Source organism: Oppia nitens, unplaced genomic scaffold (genome assembly GCF_028296485.1).
Source record: "Oppia nitens isolate AA-2021 unplaced genomic scaffold, nextdenovo-longstitch-racon4-pilon3 scaffold23_pilon_pilon_pilon, whole genome shotgun sequence".
NCBI classification, from domain to species: Eukaryota; Metazoa; Arthropoda; class Arachnida; order Sarcoptiformes; family Oppiidae; genus Oppia; species Oppia nitens.
Genome location: NW_026533203.1, coordinates 1,136,742 through 1,159,391, shown reverse-complemented (window position 1 = coordinate 1,159,391; position 22,650 = coordinate 1,136,742). Strand labels below are relative to the sequence as shown.

At 26.2% G+C, this 22,650-nt stretch overlaps 6 protein-coding genes across 6 annotated transcripts; 1 reads left to right on the top strand and 5 right to left on the bottom strand.

Moving 5' to 3' along the window:
• The first annotated feature begins 400 nt into the window (after positions 1 to 400).
• LOC128953796 (sodium-coupled neutral amino acid transporter 7-like) lies at positions 401 to 2,262 on the top strand. Its single transcript, XM_054299317.1, has 3 exons — positions 401 to 624; positions 735 to 1,339; positions 1,445 to 2,262. Exons 1-3 carry the CDS (start codon positions 401 to 403, stop codon positions 2,260 to 2,262), a joined length of 1,647 nt encoding a protein of 548 aa, XP_054155292.1.
• Positions 2,263 to 3,226: 964 nt separating this feature from the next.
• Positions 3,227 to 6,711, bottom strand: LOC128953795 (probable chitinase 10). Its single transcript, XM_054299316.1, has 9 exons — positions 6,179 to 6,711; positions 5,991 to 6,100; positions 5,549 to 5,917; positions 5,314 to 5,474; positions 4,853 to 4,857; positions 4,188 to 4,655; positions 4,008 to 4,123; positions 3,539 to 3,925; positions 3,227 to 3,472 (listed from the first exon to the last, which is right to left on the bottom strand). Exons 1-9 carry the CDS (start codon positions 6,659 to 6,661, stop codon positions 3,298 to 3,300), a joined length of 2,274 nt encoding a protein of 757 aa, XP_054155291.1. The 5' UTR covers positions 6,662 to 6,711; the 3' UTR covers positions 3,227 to 3,297.
• A 907-nt stretch (positions 6,712 to 7,618) lies between these two features.
• LOC128953649 (3-hydroxyisobutyrate dehydrogenase, mitochondrial-like) lies at positions 7,619 to 8,799 on the bottom strand. Its single transcript, XM_054299156.1, has 2 exons — positions 8,649 to 8,799; positions 7,619 to 8,596 (listed from the first exon to the last, which is right to left on the bottom strand). The coding sequence occupies exons 1-2, from the start codon at positions 8,713 to 8,715 to the stop codon at positions 7,689 to 7,691; spliced, it is 975 nt and encodes a 324-aa protein (XP_054155131.1). The 5' UTR covers positions 8,716 to 8,799; the 3' UTR covers positions 7,619 to 7,688.
• A 373-nt stretch (positions 8,800 to 9,172) lies between these two features.
• On the bottom strand, positions 9,173 to 10,237 carry LOC128953673 (uncharacterized). The gene is made up of 3 exons (XM_054299186.1): positions 9,947 to 10,237; positions 9,577 to 9,861; positions 9,173 to 9,506 (listed from the first exon to the last, which is right to left on the bottom strand). The coding sequence occupies exons 1-3, from the start codon at positions 10,180 to 10,182 to the stop codon at positions 9,245 to 9,247; spliced, it is 783 nt and encodes a 260-aa protein (XP_054155161.1). The 5' UTR covers positions 10,183 to 10,237; the 3' UTR covers positions 9,173 to 9,244.
• Positions 10,238 to 18,193: 7,956 nt separating this feature from the next.
• On the bottom strand, positions 18,194 to 19,651 carry LOC128953655 (uncharacterized). The gene is made up of 3 exons (XM_054299163.1): positions 19,239 to 19,651; positions 18,627 to 18,908; positions 18,194 to 18,540 (listed from the first exon to the last, which is right to left on the bottom strand). Exons 1-3 carry the CDS (start codon positions 19,517 to 19,519, stop codon positions 18,279 to 18,281), a joined length of 825 nt encoding a protein of 274 aa, XP_054155138.1. The 5' UTR covers positions 19,520 to 19,651; the 3' UTR covers positions 18,194 to 18,278.
• A 1,152-nt stretch (positions 19,652 to 20,803) lies between these two features.
• On the bottom strand, positions 20,804 to 22,040 carry LOC128953639 (uncharacterized). Its single transcript, XM_054299144.1, has 3 exons — positions 21,709 to 22,040; positions 21,309 to 21,587; positions 20,804 to 21,207 (listed from the first exon to the last, which is right to left on the bottom strand). The coding sequence occupies exons 1-3, from the start codon at positions 21,924 to 21,926 to the stop codon at positions 20,943 to 20,945; spliced, it is 762 nt and encodes a 253-aa protein (XP_054155119.1). The 5' UTR covers positions 21,927 to 22,040; the 3' UTR covers positions 20,804 to 20,942.
• Between the last annotated feature and the right edge of the window lie 610 nt (positions 22,041 to 22,650).

Genomic DNA, 22,650 nt, shown 5'->3' with positions numbered 1-22,650 from the left:
ACAAGCATTTTAATACAATTAGTGTTAATATACATAATAAGTGAACACTTATTAATTGACACTTTAAGCGTAACTTATGATTGATTGTCTTTTTAAATAAGTTTTGATTTTATTAGCATTTATTTTGCAACAATTAAAACAAATACAAACACAACAATTTTGTTATTAATAAAACAAAAAATAAGTCTAAAATTATTATTAATAAAAATAATGTGATTTTATTAAATAAATGTTTGTCAAATTGTTAATATAATAAATTATTTTAGTTTTATCTCTTATTTATTTTTTATATTTGACAATCAAAAACTCAAATAATTAAGTAATTTTCTTATTAACAAAAACTAGTTTTATTTGTTTGTATATATAGTTTATTTATAAATTAAACTTTTGTTTGGTGACAATGGACTCGAAACCGATGCCTCCGGATCTGAATAAAAGTCATGAGCAAAACAATCAACAACTTTATGTCAGCTCACAGACAGATCCTATCATTAGTGAGAGCACCCGAAGTCAGAGACGGGGACTATCCGTCTCTTTTGCCGATAAGACCGATGTGATCGTCGATGAGACCAAACAGGCTATCACTGAATCCATGAAGGCTTTACAGAGTGCCAGCAAATTAGGGTATTTTATATTATAAATAATACTTAGATAACAATTTAGTGCAATATTTATTTTATTAAAGTAATTAAAATATTAGATTAAAAACAGTTATAAATATTTTTGATTATTAGGAGTATACATGAAGAATATTATGGGACACCTGAGGATATGGGCGCCGAAAGTACGGCACTACTCAAACAATACCGGGAACGACACCGAACAAAGTTGGGTTATGCGCGTAGAAACTCATACTTAGAGCAATCATTGGGAGGCGCCTCGTGGGTGACGGGAGGCTTTTTGCTGGTTAGTGCAGCACTGGGTGCTGGTATTCTCAACTATCCGGTTGCTTACGATAGATTAGGTGGTATATTCACGGCCACTGTTGTCCAGTTGGGCGTACTATTTATATTGTCGACCACAATGATGATACTTGTCTATTGTTCAAACATCAATCACGACAACTCATACCATGAGGTTCTCTACAGTATATGCGGGTCGACCGTCAAAAATATGGCAGCCGTTTCTATATTATTGTCTACATTTGGCATATGTGTCACCTATTATGTAATAATTGGTGACCAATTTGATAGGATATTTGCCACATTTTATGGATCACACTTTTGCTATAACTGGTATCTCAATCGACACTTTATTATACCTGTTATAGGAATTGGTTTCATATGGCCGATGTGTTACTTTAAAAATCTGGAGTTTCTCAAACATTTCAACATTTTAGGCAAGTTTATTGAAGTTTATTAATTTTACTTTTGATTTATAATATTAATAAATATATTTGGATTTTAATTTTGAAAAAACTAATTAAAATGTTTATAATTTTTAGGAATCATTGCAATGCTTTATGTGGTGTTTCTGAGTGTCTATGAATACGCTATGTTAGACAAAAAGCCCGGAGATATAAAGCCAGTTCCCGACAGTGCATTTGCTGTATTAGCTGCCATACCAGTGGTGAGTTTGGCCTATCAGACCCACGAACTGGTTGTACCGGTGAATGCGTGTCTAAAGGAGCGCACAATAACTAACTTTTCCAAATCTACGGGTCTGGCGCTGACATTACTGTTTTTCTTGTATTGTATTTGCGGTACTTTTGGATATTTGACGTTTGGCTCTACGGTTAGCGCTGACATTATGCAAATGTATAATGCTGAGGATCCCATTGTTGTAATCGGCATATTAGCACTAGTCGTTAAAATGATAACCACTTACCCGCAAATTGTTTTATGTGGACGGGATACTTTTTATAGGCTACTGGTGCCCACACAGGCATCATTGAATTTGCAAAATGAGGCGAACATACCTTTACCGACCAAAGAGTTTTGGCACCGAATCTCTATAACTACCGCATGGAATGTGTCGGCACTTATATTAGCGGTACTGACGCCTGACATCACGATTGCTATCGGATTTTTAGGTGCTATCGGCGCCTGTAATTCATTCATATTTCCCGGCATTTGTATGATATGTTTAGCCAAACGACAACTGAAAAACTCATTTAATCCGCAAAAAGTCTCAATGATTGCACTTTTTATTTACGGTGTGTTTATCACTACAATGGGCGCAACAATGTCTACAATTGTCATCATTAGAGCTATTTATGATTTATCTACAAATAGTGAAAGCATTGAATTATGTCAACTGTAACATACAGTTTATAAATAAAAATAACTACAATTAAATATTAAATATATTATAACTATATTTTTTTTTATCATTATACCAATATTATTTTATTGTAATATAAATTTACATTACAATTATTAATGTAATAATAATCATAATTATTTATACTTATATTGTAAATGTTAAATTTTAAAATTGACTATGTATAATAATTTTAAAAATTTATGTTTAACTATTTTAGTTTAGTATACACATTTGATAATTATATATGTTATAAATATCGTAATTACAAATAAAATCAATGAAAAAACAATTTATAAATTTATTTAAGTTTATAATAGTGCCGGTCTCTCAGTCCAACTCACAGTAAAAAATAAAACAAATATATATTTATTTAACGTTATGTTGATATGAGATCACATAATTTTGTTAACATTATTCAATTTATGTTTTTTCAATTTCCTATTTTTCTAAAAATTTTCTATCAATAGATTTAATTTGTTATCTATTTTTATGATTTTGAAAATCAAGATTATTATCAATTATTGCATGAACTGCAAGATTGCATTTTAATGTAGTAATAAATGCTTTTACGAACAATATATTTAATGTTTTTGTTAAATATAAAGATTATATAAAGAAAATAATAAAAAAAATCAGTTTATTTGAGTCAAACATTTGTCAATTACTGTTTGATTCAATCATTTAGTGATTTTATTATTGAAAAAAATAATTAAATAAAATGAATGTTCAAATAGACAGTCAGTCATACTTATCGATACTACTGTCCGCTTGACTATAAACAGTGCCAACAATAACAACATTATTAATATAATATTAATTATATAATCAAGTGATTCATTTTATTATAACATTTATAAATAAAAATAAATAAATCTTGTTTTTAATATATATTTATTTGAATTTTAAAAATAATTATAATGCATTATTATTAATATTGATATACTGTATATAATGTACAGTTCATAAAATTAATACCAGTATAAAGTTATTACAGTTATATTTATGATTTAATAATAATCGGATAATTATAGTTCATTTATGTTCGCACCCATATGTTTGAGGTGCCTGTCCTGTGCCATATAATCCATAATTGATTGCACGCAACATAGGATATGCAACTGAGCAACAATTAGGATGGTAATCATCCTGAGTAATTTCCCATATGATAACACCACCGAAACCATTATCTTTAACCCATTTACTTTTGCTATTATCACAAACAAACAAATTAATTAAAATAGTAAATATAGAGATAAAAAAATAAGAGATATACTCTAAGGCAGCGTATGGATCATCGTAACCAACCCATAGATAATCGTGATATGCAATTGGGTCGTGTCCATCATCAGGAGTCTCTTTAGTCCAGTGCTCTTTTTTGACCAATTCACACATCTCACTATACCATGCATTGTCTCCCTCTCCATGCGGTGTACGTCCCTCACCAGTAATCGGTGCTCCGATATAATGCTTGTTTTTGTCGGCCAATTTGAATGTATGTCCATAAAAGGGAATACCCATCAATACCTTTTCTTTAGGTATGCCTTTATTAACATAGTATTGAGAGGCACTAATGCAAAACGTAAACTTTGAATGATGACCAGTCATGTGCTCCCAAACACCCGCCTCATCGTAAGTCATAACACTTATATAATCTAATGCACTGAAAATGTTTTATTAGATTAGGAATTGAGTTATAATTTACATATCATAATATGAAAAATAATTTTTGTCAATTAGCATACCTGGCCATAGAAGCAAAATCATAAGCATGGTCAACTGTGCCACCCGGTACACCCGCTACTACTGCAGCTGAAAGTGAAAGTCGGGGACTCTGTTTGTCAAAGGCTGCTCTCAATTCCTGTAATATAAAATAATAATTAAATTCAACTAATATTAGCACAATATGTATGACTCAATTGAACCTTAAGAAATATACCAAAGTTTGGTTTATCAGATTTGGGACCTTTACTACAGTCACCGCTCCAACAAACCGGATATTCCCAGTCGACATCGAGACCGTCAAACTGATACTTATGTAAGTAAGCGATAGTATTGTTAATAAACTGTTGACGTCTTCCCTCATCACTTATGAGTCGTGAATAGGGGGCGTCTGGTTGTCCGCCACCTCCTAACGATATAATCACTTTGAGCTCTGGATTTCGTTTTTTCAGTTCATGTAGTCGTCGATAGATATCTGGTTGAGGACCGTCACTATCGCGAATCACATTATGATTTTCATCCAATACATGAAATGCGTGATGCAAATGAGTGCATAGAGTCGGGTCTATGTTTTCGGGTTTATGTGAATCGCCCCTCCAGTTGGGCCAATAACAGACCACTTTTTGTTTTGTGGCACTCAATTGAATGCTAATACAAAATAAAACAATTGCCAAAAGTATTTTCATTGTTATATATATACTGTATATATATTATTATAATATATAACTTATATTTGTTTAAAAACCGAAAGTAAATGAAAATTGTATTTCTGTTTTCTGAATTTATAATGGTTTCGATAGACAATAATTAATACTTTATTTTTATTGTTTTTTTATATTTTAATTGATTAGTTTATCAATTTCGGTACATTTGCTATAAGTAAAAAAGTTTTACATTACCGGTATTTGTTTCTAAGTGTTATTATCATTGTATTAAAACTGCGATTATATCCTCAAAATTATATTCTTATTATATAATATTTTTTAATTTATAATAACAAGAAAAATTATAATCACATATTGAATATTGATTTAGCATAATAACAATAATAGTAAAATAAAGTATTTATAGCACTTCAACTAATTGGGTTATAATACTATTGAAAATAGTTTATCATATTTTCTTTTATAAATGTATAAATTTAATCTAATAAAGGTATTATTTAGTATTCAACTTAAACATAAGATAAACAGTATTTAAAATGTTTTATTTGTTTCTAATTTCAAATTTACAACAAAAAACAATTTGAACAAAATTTAAAATTTTATTAATTAATAAATAAATTTATATATATTTAATAATTTGTTATAAATGTTTATTTATGTTCGCATCCATATGTGTCGGGTGATTGGCCGGTGCCGTAGAGGCCATAGTTGAGTGCGTGAAGCAATGGGTTTACTTGACTGCAACACTCCTTTTTGTAGTCGTCGTGACTGATCTCCCAAATAATAATACCTCCGTAACCATTATCCCGAACCCATTTGGCTTTTCTAATTTAACAGTTAAATCAAAATAATTAAATTAAACAAAAATCTAAATCTATTTATAGTTTAGTAATGCATACTCGTATGCAGCGTATGGATCATCATAACCGATCCACTCGTCTCCTTTGTAAGCAAACGGGTCGTGACCTTTATCTGACTGTTCTTTAATCCATCCCTGATTTTTTACTAATTGACAAACGTGTCGATAAACACCGTCCTCTTTACCTTCACCTATGATGGGCGCACCCGCTTCGTGACGACTTATGTCTTTCAGTTGAAACGAGTGTCCATAAAATGGTTGTCCCATAAGTACCTTATCCTTTGGAACTCCTTTATTGACATAATCCTCAACATCAGCGACACAGACATTATATTTGGAGTGGTGTGCAGTTTTACCATCGCTTAACGGGGCCAAGTCGTAGGTCATTACATTGACATAATCAAGTGCTCTGTAATATTAATTAATTTTTATGTAAAATAAATAAATTAAATTAAATTGTATTCAAATCACTGAAACCATACTCTCCAAGAGCTTTATAATCATAAGATTTGTCGGCAATATCAGCGCCGGCGACCACTGCCGCAGACAATGACAGACGAGGAGTCAATTTATCGAAAGCCTCTTTGATTTCCTTATATATTATAAAATAAGTTTCTAAATATTAAATAACATTAACACAAATAATAATTATAATAATTATAATTATTACCTTTATAAAAATACCAAAATTTGGTCGATCAGATGGAGGACCTGCTGAGCAATTACCTGTCCAGCAAACAGGGTATTCCCAGTCTAAGTCAAAGCCGTCAAACTTATATTTTTGTAAGTATGCGATCGTATTTTTAATGAAACCCTTGCGAAGTTCAACATTGTTGACCACTCGTGAAAATTTGATGTCTGGATGACCCCAACCGCCAACCGATGCAATGATTTTTATGTCTTTATTCTTTTGTTTCAATGCTTCTAAACGCCGATAGATATCCTCCTGAGGCCAACCCTTGGCATCAATGATAACATTGTGGACGTCGTCCATCACATGAAATGCATAGTGAATATGAGTGCATAGTGTCGGATCTATTTCCTCAGGTTGCATACCACCCCAATTGGCCCAATAGCACACTACACGAGGCCGGGAGGCGCCCACCTCAATGTACAACACAGTTAACAAAATTGAAAACAATAGAAATTTCATATTCAATAATATTTAATTGGGTGTATTAGTTTACGATTAAAACTATACACTGATTTGATTTACTAGATTTAACCTATTTTATTATAAAATAATTGTTTTAACCATATGTTAAATTCACAAACATATATCATATTCACATTATTTATTTTTTTAAATAATTAACCCGGATATATTGACGATTAGATAATTACTATATTATTTAACTTTTCGTAGTTATGATATATTAATTAATTATTGATATTATCAATGAAATAATATTTATTAAATAAAACTATGCTATTTAGGTGACAAACAAGTTTTATCACATTTTCATAATACAGTATATTACAAGAAATGTATTAATTTAATCATATTATAAATAGATTATTAAAAATTTTAACAACGTATTTAAAAAAAAATTATACTAAAATATTTTATTTTTAACAGTATATATATTTTATTTATTTTATAAAATCCTCTACCATTTGAATAATATATTTGAATTATATAAATATTAATAATATGAATAATTGTATTTATTCAGGTGAAATAGTTATATTTATAAAATATCAATTTAATTTTCAAAACAAAGTTCAACATCATATTCTATTATAAAATGTTATAAATTATTAAAAAAGTTAAAACAGCATAAATATTTACAATATACTTACAAATTTGTTGGAATTTATATATAATTTTATCATATAATTAAAATTGTAATGCCATCTAATGTTATGGTATATCCTATTTTATTGTTTTATCTAACTAAGATTTTAATTGATATAAATCACAAAAATACCAAAATTAAAAAAAATATTAAATCTAAATTTTTATATTTATTTTTATTGTTTTAATTAATGCAATGTTGTATTAATTGCTTACAGATAACAATTTCAAAGAGATTAAAAAATTATAATTATAACAAGTAAATAATATCTAAGAAGTTATTTATTTAAACTTTTGAATTTTAAGCTTTTTTATAACCACTTTTAATTGTGTTCAAACATTTTATTAAAAAACATTTTTTTTTAATTTGAGACAAATTATTTCAATTAACTTCTTGTATAAACTTGTAAACACTAGAAAAGTCTTTTTCGGCATAATTGTTATTTTTCATCAAACGAAACAACTGATGTGATAATGTTCCCAATGGTRTGGCACAGTTAGCTCGTRACGCCAGTGTCTGTGCTAAACACATATCTTTAGTCATAAGTCTACTTTGGAAACCTCCGTTATAGTCATTATTTGCCGGACGATCGCGACTAATACCGGGAACTGGACTATAATTTTCGGAACTCCACGACCGACCAGAACCAGCATTTAATACCTCTGTCATCAGTTTTGGGTCAATACCCAGTGTTTTGGCTAAATTGAGTCCTTCGCTTAGGCCAATCATAGAAATTGCTAAACACATATTATTGACTATTTTTGCTACCTGTGCCGATCCTAGTGGTCCACAATGGAAAACTCGTGCACCCATTGCTAGCAGTAGTGGTTCAACAACTTTAACATCATTTTCATTGCCACCAACTAAAAAATTGAGTGTCCCATCCCGGGCTGCAGGTACTGCACCGGTAACTGGTGTATCCAAAAATATAGCACCAGTAGATTGTGTTGCCTGTGCTACTTCTTTACATGTTTGCGGATCAATGGTCGACGAATCCATTAAATATGCACCCGATTTGGCTTTGCTTAGTATGCCATTTGGTCCACAATAGACTTGCAGTACGTGAGCACCTGTGGGAACCATTGTAATGATTCGGTCGCTTTTATCGGCCACTTCTGCCGGCGATGAGGCCGTTATCGCTCCCTTTTCAGCCAACGCTTTCATAGCATTGCTGTTTATATCGTAAACCACAAGACGATGTCCTTTTTCTAGCAAATGTCGGCTCATATGTGATCCCATATTTCCCAAACCAATGAACCCGACTGTCAGGCTCTGGGAGGCGTTGCGTACTATAAATATTACATAATTATTAATTTTAAATATTAAAAAACTTGAAAATACCTTTAATTTGATTTATGGCATTTGAAGAGACTTTAGTTTTTATATTTAACAATGATTTTAGCAACATTTTGAACAATTAACTAATAATTTTTATTATTACAAATATTTTAATTTAATTTATTAGTTTCTTTAAAAATGTTATTTAATCATTAGACAAAAAATATAAAACAAAAAATGAAATTATTTTATATATGGTTTAATTTTTAAAAAATTGATTATAAATTATTACAAATGACCTTGATGTAAAATATCTATATAACTGACTGTATATATTAGATAACAAAAATGATTTGTATTTAATAAAATAGCATATTATTAAAATTTATTTAAATAACTTAATTTCTCAAAATCAATAAACTAATCTAATATATAAACTATATTAAATTTTATAATAAAACTATATAGGATTAAATATTTTAAAAAATTAAATAATAACATTCAGTTATTTTAAAAATTATGATGCATTTTAAATATTAAAGCAATAACTTATTTTAGTGTATATTCATAGTACAGTATATTTTAATCTCAAATGAATTATCAAATGAGTAATCAAATGATAAATTTAATGTTTAATTAAACAAATAAAAACAAAAACTTTAGACTTCATCGAAACTGTCAAACAGTTCAATGAGTGGCAGAAAAAATGATTTTGTTCTGAGTTTTGGTTCCGATTTTGTCTTAAAATTGTTGAATTGATCGCATTTGTCGGAACTGTCATTATATTCAGCACAAACCAGATTTAGTGACGATCCGGATATGGATTCAATAAAACGTATGGCTATATCCACTTGTTTTTCACTACAAGTATTTACTTTATCCGATAGTTTGGACATACAATGATTTTTCTTATGATATGCACTGATAGGTTATAATAAAAAATTATATAAATATTATTATCATTTAAGAGGACAGTTAGTGTATGCCTTACCAACAGGCCATCGGTATCTTAACCTTATCGTCGACTGATTTCAGACTAAAGAAGTGATCAATAGTGATGTTATAACATCTCTGGATTTCATCGCTGGCTTTATTCAAACATTTGGCCGCTTCTAACATCTCTTGCATTCGCTTCGATGGTCCAGACTTTTGGCGACACAACTGTCCAAATGTTTTCTTTGCTGAATAAGTAGTGACCGAAAGCACTTGTTTGACCAAACCTTTCATACAGTTTTTATTTAATTTTTCTATTTTACTGATTGCTGTCTTTGTATCACTAAATTTTTTATTATTATATATATCAAAATTTAGTATATAATTAAATTAAATAAGTAATATATTTAATAAATAAAATTAATTACTCGCAATATTTGGACACATGAGTGGCCGATTCGGGAAACTTGCGGCCAGAATTGCCAAATGTTAACATCCGTGCAATCAAACCGTCCATCTCTTTGTAAGTCTTTTTGTTACATTTCATATTTTGTGTCAAATTAACGCCTCCACCACCACTACCGGCGCCGTTAGCATTATTTTGTTGACAATAACTATAGCCAATCAATACTAAAACACAAACTATTATAACATGAATTTTCATAACTGTATAATTTTAGTGAACAACAAAAAACAAAGTATCAAATATTTGAAATATTAAATGATATAAAATAAAGTTTTTATGTACAATATATATAAATATTTTTTTTCAAATTTCAAGACTGACTTCACAGACAAAATTGACGCAAATGTCTGTTAAGAGATATTTATTCAATATTTTATTTTACAATTGTTAATGAAGATGAGCTCACAATAAAGCATCAAAAACACAATAATATAATAAAATGTTAATAAAAAGATAAATATTGAGATAATAAGAGCACAACATATATTCAAATTTGTGTAAAATAAAAAAAATAATAAAACTTTTTAGTTGTGTAAAAAAGTCAATTCAATGTCAATAATTATTACTAATTATTAGACAATAATATATTTATATAATAATTTTCTTGAAGAGATTTCTTGAAAAAGTGAAAGATATTGAAACAATTTTACGTAAATCTCTTATTTCATTGATTTTATAACAATAATTGTTGTGAAATTTTAGTGAACTAAAAGTTGTATTACAAAAAAATGTTTAAAAAATGTTTCCATTGTATTAAATAAACATAAATTATTTATTTTATTTGTATTTAAACTTTTTATTTCACTTAAACTTGTAAGATTCCTGTTTGACACATGTGCTCAAGGTGGTTTAGCTATTTATTTAGTATTTGAATGATAATTTTAATAATAATAATAATAATAGATTTTAAAGAATCTTAAACTACTTATCTTTTTATTTATCTCAATTATTCAATTATAATTAAATTGGTGATTAAAAAAATTAATTATRTTATTAATGAAAATAGGAAATCCTGACCATCAACTATCATAAATAATTTATCCGTGAATTTAGGTTTTTATTATCATTATACTAAATAATACTTTTTTTTACTGAACATCAAGATTCAGAAAATAGGAACATTAATAGATATGTAAAAATTAACGGTTAAACAAAGTTTTTATTTATTTATTATTTATTTAATGATAATATTATAATCATAATTACATGATTTAAGTGATTTTTGAGTTCAAGGTAATAGTAAAGTTAGATGAATACACTTTTAATAAAAGTCTATAAATTTTAAGACTTCTAATCAATATTACAGCCGTGAGTATTGATGACATTGTTAATGTCCTCCTATTATAGCAATAATTAAAATTTTTATTTGACTAAAAGGATGTCCCCTGTTATTGACAATTTTATTTATGAGTTAACAAAAATAATAAATCTTATAGACAAAATTAATTATTATTTATTATAAAATATAAAATTTTAATTTAATTAATTTCAATATTTTAATGCACAGTATTAGTAATATTTGTAATTTTTTATTCTAAAATAAATTGAAATAAAATTTACATTATATATTGTTACATCAGAAAAAATTATTACAAATTATATACAGATAAATTCAAAAAAATATTTATTTTAAGCAACAAAAATATACTTAAGCTTAAACTAAAAAAGATTTCAATTCTATTTTTTAAAATTTATACAAAAGTCAAATATATTATATTTATATCTATCTTTATATATATACTATAATCAWTAGTTTATTTATTTTATATCTATAAAACAATAAAAAAAAATATTTACAAAAATGTCAATTACTGTTGTTGTGTGCCATTATTTTTATTGTTTTCGGGTATACTTTCGAAAAGTTGCAAAAATGCAATAATCATTGATTTGGTCCGTCTCTGACCCTTCCGTTTCTTTGGTGGATTCAATTGTAAGCACCGATCCGTATCAGCCGTGTATTCACCGCACGCGAAGCTCAATGAGTTACCAATAATAGAGTCAATGAATTGTGTGGTTAGCTCTGTGTGTGCATCCGTACAGATGTCCACTTTGTCAACAATACGTCGGATACAGTCCTTTAACTTTGGTATTTCACTAAATARAGACATCAATTATTGTCTATTTTTAATTAAATTTAATATTAAAAATATTTATAATTATATATATTATTAACATTATGYTAGTATTTTTATCTTAAAAATAATTAAGTATTTTTTGAGTCCAAGGACCTGTATATTAGCAATGATGCGATTATGAAATAATTCAAACATTTCCTTAAATATTATCAATAGTATATAAATTGAATTATGAAGAGTTGAAGATTAATTAAAATATAAAAACATTTAATTTTTGAAAAAATTGTTTAAAATATAAACATATAATGTAATAATAATTAAAATCAATAAAAAATAATAATAAATGATAAGTTAATAAGTTTAATAAACAAATAATAATAATAATAATAATAATTACCAACAGGCCATTGGTATACGTTTGGTTGTCTCCGCTGATTGTATGCCTAATAGGTTATCAATACCTGTAGTAAAACATTTATTGACGAAATGTTGTGCTTTATTAACACATTTTCCGGCGGAAAAGTTTATCTCTTTTACGTCTTCCGAGTGTTTACTGCAGGCCTTCTTCTGTCGTTTGGCTATAGTATACATACCGACTGATAGTATATTTTTGGCGAAACCTTTTACACAATTTTTGTTCAACTTTTCTAATGTGTCCACAATTTGTTTGGTATCACTTATAAATATTTATAATAAAATAAATTATATATATATTAGAAATTGATTTTAAAATATCTTTAACTTATTAATACAATTAAAGTTTTTGAAAATAATAAAATGTCAAAAAATATGAATTGTATATATACTTGCAATATTTTGGCATATCATCCAAACTCTCGGCAAATTTGCGGCCAGAGTTGCCATAAGTTGTCAATCGGGCGAACAAATCATCGATACGTCTGATAGTATTTTTATCACAATTCACGCTATCTTTTGCTGAGCTATCGGTGCTCTGAGACTCAGATAAATGACACAAAAGAAATAAAATTAAAACGAAAATATTTAACGCTAAAAATAAGCGCATTATTAATGATACAATGATATAACTGAAAACAAAAAAATATAAAAGTTGAAGATAAATAACAATATTAAACTAAATAAAAGTTTTTTTCAAAAGCAATTGGGACTATAGTTTGAAAAATTGTAAAAATAATATATTGTCGAACCAACACAAAAGTCTAATATTTATATCAATGTATTTCATCAATAAAATAATGTCTCATATCTTATTAAATCTGTGAAAATAATTGATAACTTAATGTTTTAAAACTTGTTCTGATTATTCCAATATAATCATAAATCTGATGCAAACATGAATATACTGATTAATTAACTTATAATTAAATGTCATAATACCGATTATTACCTAAAATATCAATTAAATAATAATAGTCATTGTATTTACACATCAATTGAGGTCTAAATAATTACAATAATAATAACAACAACACCAATGTTGTTTTTGTTGTGTTTATTTTAAAATAACTTATTAAAATATTTTTTAGACCAAGGATAAAATTTTAAAAATAATTTCAATAATATTGACAGATACTGTACATACAATAATAGATAATAATATAGTAATTTAAAAATTGTCATTGATCAATTATTGATTAGGAAATAATGGATCCACAAAATGATTATATAATTAGTATTGTCATATATTTTATTATTTTATTATAAAGATATTGTACATTAGATAAAAATATTGAAGCATTAATAATTTATTTTGATAAAATTTTATTTTCAGTTTTATTATTATTAATATTTAATTATTTTGATTTACTGATCCGCTGCAATAATCATGAGAATAAAATAGCAAGTTTTTAATTTGATTTTACAAAAAAGTTAATTTTTATTAATTAATAATATAATCGCCATTTAAATCTATGACATCTCTCCATTTGTTCGGCAACTCATAAATTCCTTTGGAATACCATTCCTCTGGTTGTGAATCGAAAAACTCTTGAACTGCCATTTTGACCTCTTCTCGATTTTTGAATTTTTTTCCATCAAGAAAGTGTCGCATTGATCGGAACAAATAATAATCTGAAGGAGCAATATCTGGTGAATATGGTGGGTGATCCACAACATCCCACCCAAACTCCTTCAATAGATCTTTGGTCTTCTTTGCAGTATGTGATGGGGCGTTATCCTGTTGAAACTTAACGCCCCAATATCTTATCAATGAACCACGCTTTTCGAAAAGCTTATCACGAAGTCTTGTTAATTGTTGACAATAGACTTCAGCTGTAATAGTGGCTCCGACTTCCAACAGTTCCCAGTGGATTATCCCACCAGACAACATTACTTTCTGTTGACGAAAATCTGGTCGTGGTGTCCCAACAGGTAGTTGTTCCGGACTTCTCCATTCACTCCTTTTATCAGCGTTGACATAGTATATCAACTTTTCATCACCGGTTATCATATGTCTTATAAAACCGTCAGAATTCTCTCGAGAAAGCAATTGTTGGCATACTTCTACACGTTTTGCCATTTGCTGAGGAGTGAGATCGTGTGGTACCAAAACAGATGACACATATCTCTTGCCAATGGCTTTCAAATGTCTTTGAATGGTAGTAGCATCAACTTCAAGTATATCACCGAGCTCTTTAGTTGAAAATTTTGGATTCATTTCAATCAGATCCGTCAATACTTCGTTGTCAATCTTCGATGGTTGTCCTGGTCTTTCTTTGTCTTCTACATTAACCCCTTCTTCTTTCCATCTCTTCCACCAACGATAACATGTGCTCTCACCAACGGCTTTCGGGTAGACCTCATTGATATTTGCTGCGGCTATTGATGGTGGAGTTCCGCGACGATATTCATATTCCATGGCATATCTCAAACGTCATGTGAGTTTTTCTAACGGTTCCATCACAAGATATCACAAATATTTAATAACACAATTGAAGACTAGTAATGACTGTTATATTTTGTCAACAAACAAAATTTGTAAATATTACAATGGGTCGCACAAATATAAAGTTACTTTTCAATACAGTATAATTCTCACTTTTATTGCAGCAGAACAGTATGTCTTTTATTTTAAAGCCATTGAACTTTTTTCATTTTATTTTTATTATTTAATTATGGTTTAAATGATTATTTTATTAAATATAAAATAAATAAAATCATTAGCATTATTAAGTCATAATATTGTATTATATTTCGTAACTTATGGTTTATACAAATTACAGTTAATGCAATGTCTTATTATTACACAACACTTTAGTGATTTAATTATGCTTATGATTCATATCAATTATATTTTATAATAATTGTAATTTTTATTTAAAGCGTGTTAACTATTTAGTTTCAATATTTACAATAATTTATTTTTGGTGATATTCAAATTAACTTTATGTAATAACAATTTACATTAGATATAATTAATTCAATATATCTATATATTTATATACGAGTAAATCATTTCTATAATAATAATAATAATATATTATTATTATTATTATTATTCTTGTTTTGTTTCGGGAAAAGTTTGTATGAGATGGAGAAACGCCATAATTAGCGAACGGGGCCTTCGCTGTGACTTTTTTTTGTTGGGCGCCGACAACTTGTCACACTTGTTGGTATTTTCCGCGTACTCCCCGCAGGCCAACAGGTTTACCGTATTACCTATGATTGAGTCTAGAAATCGATTGGTACTCTCTATGTTTTGATCGGTACAGCCATCGATGTTTCGCTGGACATCCTCTATACAAGTCCTTAATAATGGTATTTCACTGAAGTTGAATAAAATGTTTGGTATTAATTAATATTGATTATAAAAATAAATAGATATATATTTAATACCCACCAACAAGCCATTGGTATCTTTTTATTATGTTCTGCAAACTGCATACCAAGCAATTTATCGATACTTTTACTAAAACATTTGCCAACCTTTAGTAACAAATTATATTAATTATATATAACTTTATAAAATCTAAACATAGATACTGTATATAAAACACTATATTAATAATGTATAATATAATTAATGTATTACTTTATTTTGTACTCTGTTAATGCATTTTGCGGCATCAAAATATTGAGGTAACAGTTTATTGGATTTACGGCACAGTTGTCTTATGACTGATTTAACAGTAAATATACTGACAGTTAACACACGTTTGGGTAATCCATCGATACATTTCTTATTAAGAGACTCTATGTTTTCGACCAAACTTTTGCTCTCACTTTTTAATATAAAACAAAATTTTTATTTCAGATTAGCTATTAAGCATATTGTACTGTATAACCATTAATAGACAATATATTTTAATTATAAAAAAGCAAGTATTCAAACAAAATTTAAATGTAATAAAAATATAATAATAAAAGATTAATGTTTAATCTAAATTTTACACATTAAAAACATATTTATGGTTAGCTTAAAATATTTTTAAATTAATGCAATAAATTGCTTATAATTTACTTGCAATAAATTGGCAACTGATCGGTATTTTCGGGAAATTTTCGGCCGGAATTTCCATAAGTGGTCACTTTAGCCAACAGTTCATCGATCCGTTTCAATGAATTTTTATTACACGATATGTTGACTATAGATGTTGAGGTCGATGTGTCATCACTGCTGTCATCGCCGGTTGTTTGCCCGGATATACACCATATTATTGAACAGAAAATTAATATAAATGTTTGAAATTTAAAGTTTCCAATTATATTAAACATGTTTTCTCTCTTAAACTTACTATATCTTAACCGTTAAAAACCAATGACTTTATATAGCCCCCAAAAAAGTGACCACAAAAACAACATAAACATAACATCATTGATTTATTTTTATATTTTTCGATGTTATATATTTATATATATATACAGTATATGTACACATTATATGTATAAAAACTTATATAATAATCGATAACTTCAAGATTTATTAAATGCCCAAACAAATAGATTGAAGTAATTTATTATTTTATATTTTTTTAAACATATTAAAATACAGAAAATAAACAGTAAGTTATAATATTATTTCAAAATAAATATATTTTATACATTACCATATGAGCCAAGGGTAGTTTAGTTTTTAAAATTAATAAAATAAAAGCAATGTTTTTAAAGGTTACTTAAAATAAATCCTTCATAATATGTATTATTAAATAATAATAATCATATTTACTGTGATATAATAACAAAATTAAAAGTTCAAAACAAATTAATCATAATGTAATCACTTACTATGTTGAACAACAAATTATATTTAACAAATTAGTCTGAAAACATTTTTACGATATTGATTATTATAAAATAATGATTTATTATATTTAAATTACTTATTATTACAATAAAATTAGTTTTACATAAATTTTATATTTTATTTATAGCTATATTTATTATTAATAAATTGATTGTTTGTTAAATATAAGATGGCTATAATTATAAAATACAATTTTTAACATAATTTGATACAACTTTCATTGAACTACTTATTAAATTATAAATCAATATTTAATATGTTTTTTATTTTGTTTTTTGGATGATTTACATCTGATAAGGTCAAGGCTCACATACAGTCTACGATAACATGAAATGTTTTAAAGTTTTAATTATTTATAAAAATTTCATTTTTATTTCATTTCAATTTTATACATTTTTCATTTGACACAAATAATTTGAATTTTATATTAAATTATTAAATATATAAAATAATTTGATTGTGAAATTTTCTAAAATAATCATTTAAACAACTAATTTACTGAATTATTAATAGTTTTATTTTTATATATTATGACATTTTTATAATAATAATATTTCAAAATAAATTCTACCGGTATTGTACTCAAATTAGTTTCATTTAATAAATATTAATTAATTATATTTTAAATTCAATAATTTTATAAATTATTATATTACATAATATAAATATATAAAAGATAATTACGCAATAATTTGATATTTATACTTTATAAAATTAAATAAACTTTAGTTTAATATATTTTTTCATTATTTATGATTAATAAAAAACTAAATATTTTAGAAAATTTTTATAATTTATGTTAATATTAAATTATACTGTTTTCTAAACTTTAAAATATAATATACAGTAGTTTATAGTTCATTGATAATTGTTAAATAATGCATAACTCTTAATCAAATCAATAAAACWAATAATATTCAGTTATTTATATAATATTTAAATATGTGTTTTTGTCACTTATAAGTAATTAAAAGATTAAAAATTATTAAAAACCAATATTATTTGTTTTCATTAAAGCTATCAAAAATGTCGACTAAAGGCATTAAAAAGCTTTTAGGTATGGGTTCATCCTTTAGACGGTTAGGTATTTCAAGTTTTTCGCATTTATCAGTTTCTTCGTTATAGTCACCGCACGCCATATTCATTGGACCGTTGGATACCTGTTCCGAGCGACGGACCAATAAGTTGATGTGCTCTTCAGTGCACTGTTTGTTTTTGTGACCAATTGATATCAAACAAGATTTCAATTTAACAAAAGTACTGTTAATAAATACATAATTAACTATTAATATATAGAATTATGAACATCACATAAAATAAATATATTTGATATAACTATAACTAACCAACAAATAAATGGTATTTTCATGCGGTCATCGGTGGCGTGTTTGATGCCCACCACATGATTCATGGCCTCATCAATACATTTTTGAGCTTCGGGTCGTCCGGAGTTAATACATTTGCCGGCACTAATGAGTTCAACCATTTTCTTGTTTGGTTTTTTACGACACATACCTTTCCGTTGGCGTCTAATTGAGTACAACATTACAGACACTATACGCTTAAGCATACCATCCATACAATGGTTCTTCAAATCTTCTAATTTATTCAATACATGAGTTCGGTTCCTATAATTATTAGGTTTATAATTATAAATTAATTTTCAATTAACAATATTTTATTTTTATATAAATTAAATGAATAACTCGCTAAAATTATTTAAAACACAACTATTTAAATATTTTGATAAGTTTTACAAAGTTTCTACTTACGGTAATAATTAATTGTTTTTTTAATTTATTTAAAGATAATAATTGTGATAAATAATATTATAATATTGCAATATTGTAATATATGRCTATTTCTTACAATTATTTAAGTTTACAATAAAACAATTTAATTGTAAATTTAAATGAAATAAAAACWAATTAGAGGTTGTATTAAATTTGATGACTTACTCGCATCTAATGTGCAACTCTTGAATAGTTTCGGGGAAACGACTGGTCGGACTCGTAATGCGGGCAATCATATGATCCAACTCTTTGTATGAATCTTTGCCACACTTGGACTCAGTTATGTTATTAAAACTATTTCCATCAGTTGTGTTGTCGACAGTCAATCGGTTTTGAAACTGTTTTTTGGATTTTCTATTAGATTGTGTCCGTTGACTGTTGGCCAACGATAGGCTCAACATTAATATAATCATAAATAATAACATAAAACATATCTTTGATGACATTTTTTATCACTAAACTTTAATGTCAATATTATTTTAAGATAAACTATATTTATATTTGTAAAAAATCCTTTAAAATATTTAAATATTTGAATAAAATTGAAAAGATGTTCAATAATGTAAATATTTAATCAATAACATCTCAATAGTCACTGATAAAGATTTAAATAATTGTTCAATTTTGACGAAGTTTTTAAACAGTATTTCATAATAAAAATAAAATTATATAATAAAGTATATAATATTATAACAATAATAATTTAATATTTATTGTACGATGTTATGAATTTTATAATTTTTATTGACTATTGTCAATAAACGAATATTTTTATATATTGTGTAATTTTATAGCAAATAATATTAAATATTATATACTATTAGATATTTATTTTAGAATAGTTTTTTCAAAAACAATAAATTTTTAACAATATTTAAAATATAATATAAATCTACTAAAACTAGTTAGAAATTATCCAATTTATAAGCAAATTGCACTAAAGTTTTAAATATTGTACTATTATATCAATATTAAACGTATATATCATTAGTTGAAATGTACTATTATTTATTAATCTATCAGTCTTTTCCTTTAAACACTAGTCTTGTTTTTTGAAAAAAATTATTATTTAATGTTAAAATTTAGTTTTTATGCAATTTCTAAAATTATATATTGTGTAATAAAATAAAATGATTTCTTTGATGCAATTAGTTAATAATAATATGTTTCTATATATTTCTAATACTCAGTCTATATATATATACATGTATATATTMMATATATAAATATCTGTAATTGTCTAAAGTTGTAATTATAAATTGTCTGCAATAATATTATTATTTAATTATTTAAAGTAAAAATATTTTTATAACTCTATTTTTCGTAATAAACAACTTTTTGTTTATTTTCATAATTATCCATTTTTTACTATTTTTGTAATTAACTACTTATTTAACTATTTAATGAATATATCAAAATAATATTACTAATTATTAAAGTTACCTTTTTCCTTATATAAGTGCTTAATTTTTATGACATAATCATTTAGATTTACTTAATTGATTAAATATTTAAATAATTTTAAAAACTTTCCAAACGTATTATCAAGTACTTAACATTTTTATTGGTTTACAAAAGTATAAAAATACATAAAAAAATTACTTAAATTATTAAATAGTTTTGAAAACAATTTTCTTAGTTATGTATAATGTTTACATTGTAAACTTTACACTTAATTTTATTATTTATTCATAAAATCTACAAAAAATATAAAAACAATAAGTTATTTAAAATTTAAATTTAAATACTTGTCTTATTTGAATTCTTTCACTTGAATTATATGAATGCCTTGAAAATGTCTAAAATATTTTTTGTTTTTGTTGTTGTTTTATACAATATAACAAAATTTAAATATTTTTGACATAAATATCAATTTTTATCAATGCTTTCAAACAACTGTATAACCGCTAAAACCAATGACTTATACTTGTTTTGACCCGACCTTACATTGAGTTTAACGGACTGCAGTTTATGACATTTATCACTATCGTCTTGATAGTCATTACAGGCCAACTTAAGTGCACCACCACTTAGACCATTAAAATGGCCGACCAGTACCTCCTTGTGATGGTCGGTGCAAATGTCGACAGTACTCAAATGATCAAGCATACATTTTTTAGTTTTACCAATTTCACTGAAAAAAAATCATTATTATAGCTTTTAAATTTTATTATATTTCTATGTATTTAAATAATACGATAATACTAAATAGGTTATATAAAAAACAATACATACCAACAAACAAGTGGTATTTTGAGATCATTGTCTACATTTTTCATAGCCATAAATCTATCCAATGATTTATTGGCACACTTTTCGACACCTGATCTGCCTTTGTTAATGCATTTTGCGGAATCAGTTAACTCCCTGAGCTCAGCGGTCGGTGATTTCTTACACATGGATCGTCTCTTTTTTTTGACCGAATATAAGACAATTCCGACCACTTCTTTCATCATACCTTTCATACATCGTTTGTTAAGATCATCCAAAGTTGTTAATGGCTTCAGTAATTGTCTAATATTTTTTTATAACATAAAGTAATAATCAATATAAACAAAACATAAAAGTATTTCATAAACAAAATAACATTTAATTAGTTTATTAGGTATTATATTAATAGAGAAAATCCTATTACTTGCAGCTTTTCATAGCATCGGGTAGTGTCTCGGGAAAGGTATGGTCGGGATTCCCGATTGGATTAATTTTGTTAATAATGGCATCCACTTTGTTGATGGTATTATTGTTGCATGGTAATTGTTTAGCCGATTCATATTGATCAATTTCTATAAATAACAATATTATTATTGAATAAATCAAAATAATGCTATTATTAAAAAACATCAACAATTTCATATTGTATTATTTATTAATTTGTAATATTTCAATATTCAAAAAATATAAATAATTAGTTTTAATAATATCTAAATACAAATATTAAATTATTTAAAAAGCAAAAGTGTATTAAATATAACCCAAAAATTTCAAGTACACTGTGTCTATGTGTAAGTCAGTGATACTATTTTTAAAAGTAAATATTTTGTTTGATTTTATCGGAAAATCTCAAGAAAACTTGAAATTTATTTTTAAAAATTATTTAGCCATAAAATTATAATATTTTTTAATATAGTGACAGTCACACCTATTGTATAGTTTATTTTGTTATTGCAATCTGGGAATTACATATTTAATTTACATAAAAATAGCAAATAATAAAAATAAAATGATTATTTATTATAAAATTATTCCAATAATACCGTATTAACTATAATTATATATTATATCATATTATATCATATAATGGGAATATATTGTATAAATTTTTTGTTATTTGTGAAAGTCGTCGTCAAGAGGGAGATGAAAGATGAGAGACAAATGAAAGTTAAAAGACATATAAGACATATAACGTGATCGCAATATTAAACAGTGATATGTCGTACACAAAATTTAACCAAACTTTTCAAATAACATATAACTATATATTATATATTTTCTAGAAATCATTTTCTATCTATAATATAGTTTATTTATTGGTTTATTTTCCAAAAAAAGTTGATTACATATATTTATTATAAACTAG